Below are 5,937 nucleotides of genomic sequence, written 5' to 3' on the forward strand. Positions count from 1 at the left end.
CCCAAAAAAAATCTACTAGCAAAGGTAGAGTGTGAGGAACCCTACTCTCATCATGGGTTCAAAATGGGGTCCTTCCCATTTTTGAAGGGCAATTAAAAACAAACACAGACACACCTTGGCTGAGCGCGGGCAAAGAGACAATGACAGAGCCTACAACATCACTTTCCGCTCTGGGAACAAATGAGTTGCGTCTTTGTATTCAGACAGACCAGCTGCGGTAGGCGGGAAGAGGAAAACACACCCGGCTGCTACATCCAGGTTGCAGTCGAAATACATGCTCTGATACCACCCCGTGATCCACGCAGGAGAACTTAGAGGAGGGTGGAACTCATACAGATGGAAGGAACCAGGAAGGCGTTGCTCCCCGGGTTGGTAGGGTTCCCTTGACGGGGGAGGACTAGGGATCCGACAGCCATGTTGTCCCCGGAGGCTAGTTCCTGCTCTTGCTCTTCAATGAAGATCTGGTTGCCATGCCATCCAACAGCCGTGACTGGATAGAGGATATGCGTCACCAAGCTAAAGAAACCTGGGGAGTTAGGAAAGGGGGGGGGGCAGGGGATAAATCAGTCCAGCCCTTTGTTCCAAGCCAGTGTGTTTGATGATCAAGGAAGATCCAAGTTCTACTCCACCCTGTCCCCCAATCTACATTTAAGGATTTTCAATTTCTGGTTTGGAGCCAAAGGGAAGTGCTGCGGTTTCGTTCCTCTGTTTTTTAAGCTTTTAAGATCTTATATTTTCATTCTTTGATTGCCTCCACTTACTTACCTGGCTTTGTTTCTTGTTGCGTTGCAAGCAAATGGATCAAAACACACACAGACACACACACACACACACACCATCTACCACACTGGCCTTACCTACCAGGCGGGGCTGTTGTAGAAAGAAAACAGGGGAGCTTCATGCATGCAACTTGCATAGAACGCCAGATCCCACCTGGACCGCATTCACATGAGGGATTTGGCTGCCCTCTTGGCTTGCATCCAGCAGAAGGATCTGTCCAGCCGCTCAAGACTGCCAGTGAGAGGAAACTTACCACCTCCTGAGGCAGCCCATTCCACTGCAGAGCTACTCGGACTGTGAATTTCCCCCCAGGATATCTAGCTGATATCATTCTCCATGTAGTTTAATCCCAATACTGTGGGCCCTATCCTCTTCTGCCAAAAGGAACCATTCTCTGCCCTCCTCAAAGTGATGACCTTTCAAGTACTTAAAGACAGCCATCATGTCCCTTCTTCTCCAGGTTGAACATTCCCAAGTCCCTCAACCTTTCCTCCTAGGGCTTGGACCCCTGGCCCCGGATCATCCTCATCGGTCTCCTCTGAACCCTCTCCATTTTCTCCACATCCTTTCTGAAGTGAGGCCTCTAGAACTGCACACAGGACTCCAGGTGGGGTCTGACTCCAGGTGGGGTACACAGTGGGACTGTGACATTTTGTGGTTTAGATGTGATGTTTCTGTTGATACAGCCCAAGACTACATTCTCCTTCTCCCCAATATGGGCCTGAAGATGAACTCTAGTTCTAGCAGCTCACGCTAAGAACACAGGTAACAAGATAATGGTAAAGGTATCCCCTGTGCAAGCACCGGGTCATGTCTGACCCTTAGGGTGACACCCTCTTGCGTTTTCATGGCAGACTCAATATGGGGTGGTTTGCCAGTCCCTTCCCCAGTCATTACCGTTTACTCCCCAACAAGCTGGGTACTCATTTTACCGACCTCGGAAGGATGGAAGGCTGAGTCAACCTTGAGCCGGCTGCTGGGATCAAACTCCCAGCCTCATGGGCAGAGCTTCAGACTGCATGACTGCTGCCTTACCACTCTGTGCCATAAGAGGCTCTGCCCACAGAACACAGAAGAACACAGAAGAAGGCATAAATATCTGAATAAGCAAAAAAGAGCAATTGAAACAACTAATGATCAGGGGAGCTGGAAGTTCTCCTGTGCCTGGAAAATATGGGGAAACATGTGAGGCTTCCCTGCTGGATTATGCTCCGTGACTCAGACCTTTCCTCCCCTTCGCCACTCCTGATGGCTCCCAGTATCTGTCACCAAAGGCTCCATGCCCGTCCCCCCTCCCCATCCCCGGCAAATCAGCCTCCAAGGGTTTGAAAACTCACCATTCATGAAGTAGAGAGAAAACACCAGCCAGGCGAGGCAGAAACTCCATGTGAAATGAAGGTGTCCGATTGTGGTCATCTCCCTCCAGGAAATGTCGACTGTATACAAGGCCATGCTGGCGTACCCACATGTGCCTGTGGCAAGCCAAGAACAAAGGGTCACACGCTTCAGTCAAGGAATTGGATATAGCCTTGCAGGTTGGGTTTAATCTGGTCTGGAGTTCCACAGCCTGCTTCCTGAGTCGAGACGCAGTCCCGAAAACCAGGCCAAAAGGAATCTTCCATGGTTCCCATGAACTTTCTGCAGTATTTTGGAGGCTGGATGGCATGCACCATGTAGCATTCCTTTTGGGGTTGGGTTTCCAGGCCTACCGGTGGGGGTGGGGGTCCCTCACTTTCTGGACTCAACCTCCCCACCCAACTAACCTTAAACAGGAAGAACAACTCGTATTAATGTAACTTGCTGACACCAACCGGAAGTGACATCAGAATGCTGGGGTCATCGGGAGGTCAAAACTATGGTTTGAGGGCAAAACTCTATGGTTTTAAGCAAATTTTACCATAGAGTTTTACCCAAAAGTAGAGAGATTTCCCTCCCCCATGATCCCGACTTTCCAACTTTACTTCCGGGCGATGTAAAAAAATTGAGATTCTCCTCCTTGCTCCCAGAAAGCTCTCCCCATCTCTTGCTGGTAGCTGCAAAGTACATGGCAACCCTATTTTGGGGTCCATCATGGCTCTCCCCTCCCTGTCCTCAGTGCACATGTGATGTGGGCCAATGTCCATGCCAAAAAGAATGTTGATACCACTATCTATATAAGATCGAGGGCCCCTCTTCAGTTCGGCTGGGACATCCGGCTCTCCTCCGATCACATCCTCTTCCATGAGGTGCCAGATGGGGGAATTGTGGAACAGACGGGGGTGGGGGAGGGTTAATCAGTCATCAGACTTTGAACGGTTTTAAGCTGGGGGTGGTTTATATTTTATTGTGGGGTTTTAAATGTTGTAGCGGGCCATGAGCCAGCTTGCTGGGAGTGGTGGGTAATCAATCAAATAAATATATGGTCACTTGGAGAGTGCTTTTTTATAGTGTTTTATCACCGGTGTGTTTTGGTGAAACACTATTGGTGAAACACTACAAAAAAGCACACTCTCGAAGAGATCCTATAGAGCAGCCTTTTGACTGTGGAAGAACCCCTGGAATAAATTTTCAGGCTTCAAGGCCCCCCTGAAGTGATGTCAGCTGGCCATGTCTCTCTGCCACACCCCCAGAAGTAACATAATGACACGCACCCATTGCCCGCCTTTCACTCCTTCCCCTCACGTTTACTCCTGCTACACTGGCTCTGCCTCATGTAGGCTAGAAAGAAGGGCAGGAGCTGAGAAGGCAGCCTGAACCCCCCCTACTATGCCTCAACCAACTCCCCCCCCCCTTTGATTCATATACCTGTGGCCTACCTATTGAACTCTCTGGGTGGAGGTGGCCAGTTCCTTAGATTGTGGCCAAGTCCATTCAGGTGGGAGGGGAAAGGCCACAGACCCACTGCGAATCTCCAGGGGCCCACGGACCCCTGGTTGGGAATCTCTGCTATGGAGAGTCGTATCATGATTTGTGAATTTGGAAGGACACTCTCCTACCTGTAGTGAAGCTGGCCACTGCGGAGACGAGCATGTTGGATATTCTCCCATTGGGTCTGATGCAGCGGCAAGACACAAAGAGGGAGAATGCGGCAAAGAAACCCGTGGCAGTGGCCAGGACCAGAAGGATCCGTGCCGCTTTTGTAAACTCTGCTGGGAGAAAAAAATTAGTTTGATTTGTTTTAAGCCCAAAAGCTTATTCACATCAAAATCACAAGATGTCATAGTCCCATTGTGTATGGCACTGGTCAGACCACACCTGGAGTACTGTGTGCAGTTCTGGAGGCCTCACTTCAAGAAGGACGTGGATAAAATTGAAAGGGTACAGAGGAGAGCGACGAAGATGATCTGGGGCCAAGGGACCAAGCCCTATGAAGATAGGTTGAGGGACTTGGGAATGTTCAACCAGGAGAAAAGGAGGTTGAGAGGGGACATGATAGCCCTCCTTAACTATTTGAAAGGTTGTCATTTGGAGGAGGGCAGGATTCTGTTCCCGTTGGCTGCAGAGGAGAGGACACGCAGTAATGGGTTTAAACTACAAGTACAATGATATAGGCTAGATATCAGGAAAAAATTTTCACAGTCAGAGTAGTTCAGCAGTGGAATAGGCTGCCTAAGGAGGTGGTGAGCTCCCCCTCACTGGCAGTCTTCAAGCAAAGGTTGAATACACACTTTTCTTGGATGCTTTAGGATGCTTTGGGCTGATCCTGCATTGAGCAGGGGGCTGGACTAAATGGCCTGTATGGCCCCTTCCAATTCTATGATTCTATAAGCTTTGCCCTGGCCTGGTTGAGCAGACGCAAGAACCGCAAGCACGAAACGATCAGCATCTCCGTGCGGCGCAAGCCCCGTGGCTGCAGTGCATGCATTGCAAAAGGTACCGCACCAGAGATGCGAGATGCTCAGGGAGGCATCAAAGCCCCCAGGGCTGGGGCAACACCGTGATGCACCAGGATGAGAAGGGGAGGTGCAAAGAGAAGACCAGGCAACATGGCTCTGATCTGAGCATGATTACCGCTGTCCTTGTTCGCCCGGATGCAGATCGGTTGGGTGCATGTTGCCTCTGTGGGGCCAGCAGGGTCTTTCGTTTCTGGGGTGATGACCTCCATCCAAGAGGGACTAAAAAGAGAGATGGACAGGAGGAAGAAGCTGATGCAGGTAGCGGCGGAGCTGCTGGCTCGGTAGGACAGCTTCAGCTGAAGCCACCAGGGAGTGCTGGTTGGAGACATCTTGGCCAAGAGCAGGGCAAACTTGGGAAGGGCTGGAAACCTGGAGAGATTCACATCCACGAAGGTTTCTGTTTTTCCCACACTCTCGAGCAGCAAGAAACCTCTTCCCTTCTAGGACGATGACCACACAGGTGGATGATAGTCCGGGAGACCTCCTCCTCCTCCTCCTCTCCCCCTGCTAATTCTTTCCCCACAGTTCTGGTGTTCACGGTCCCTATGGAGACCCTTGGCTCGTAGCAACTGCCTTGGAATCTTCCTTCTGGGGGTGGGGCTGGAATAGGCCTCGCCTTCTGAGCCAAGAGTGACAGCTAGCTTGGGACACGGCTTAGGGAGGAGAGGAGAGGAGAGGAGAGGAGAGGAGAGGAGAGGAGAGGAGAGGAGAGGAGAGGAGAGGAGAGGAGAGGAGAGGAGAGGAGAGGAGAGGAGAGGAGAGGAGAGGAGAGGAGCATCCTCTTTGGATTTCAAAATGCTCTCAATGCCCTCTGCACCTGGATTTTCCTTTATCAAATGGCAAAATCCACTTGCAAATGGGTTTCTGGAATGGGTCCAAACTGGATTATTTAGCATGTGCAGAAATGTCCTTCGTAAACAACATGTACGCCTTTTTGTGAAACCCTTGGGTTTCTTGATGGTTTGGAAGGGTTTCCCAACCGGGTGGGAGTTAATTCATTTTTAATATATATTTTAAAATTTGTTAAACAATTATCAGGTCATATGACCGTATACGGTCATGTCAACCTGACCCGCCTCCCAAAATGGCCTCCCAAAATGAAGGGAGTGTGAAGGGGAGGGGCCCTGGGTGGGCATGTCCACAGCTCTGCTTCCCAACCTCATTCTGCACCATTGTACCACTTCTGGGGTTTCTCGAAGCCTGGAGACTGTTTCAGGGGTCTCTTAACAGTAAAAATGTTGAGAAGGGCTGGGTTAGAGCATCAGATCAGAATATGGGAGAC

At 50.4% G+C, this 5,937-nt stretch overlaps 1 protein-coding gene across 2 annotated transcripts; it reads right to left on the reverse strand.

Moving 5' to 3' along the window:
* LOC143838925 (uncharacterized) lies at positions 1 to 5,199 on the reverse strand. Of its 2 annotated transcripts, none has more exons than XM_077340816.1 (4): positions 4,771 to 5,199; positions 3,756 to 3,908; positions 2,118 to 2,252; positions 1 to 526 (listed from the first exon to the last, which is right to left on the reverse strand). In XM_077340816.1, exons 1-4 carry the CDS (start codon positions 4,982 to 4,984, stop codon positions 312 to 314), a joined length of 717 nt encoding a protein of 238 aa, XP_077196931.1. In that variant the 5' UTR covers positions 4,985 to 5,199; the 3' UTR covers positions 1 to 311. The 2 variants fall into 2 exon arrangements, with proteins under 2 accessions (XP_077196931.1, XP_077196932.1); XM_077340817.1 differs by having other exon boundaries at positions 3,756 to 3,905; positions 4,771 to 5,198.
* Positions 5,200 to 5,937: the final 738 nt, after the last annotated feature.

The sequence above is a fragment of the Paroedura picta genome, chromosome 5 (genome assembly GCF_049243985.1).
Source record: "Paroedura picta isolate Pp20150507F chromosome 5, Ppicta_v3.0, whole genome shotgun sequence".
NCBI classification, from domain to species: domain Eukaryota; kingdom Metazoa; phylum Chordata; class Lepidosauria; order Squamata; family Gekkonidae; genus Paroedura; species Paroedura picta.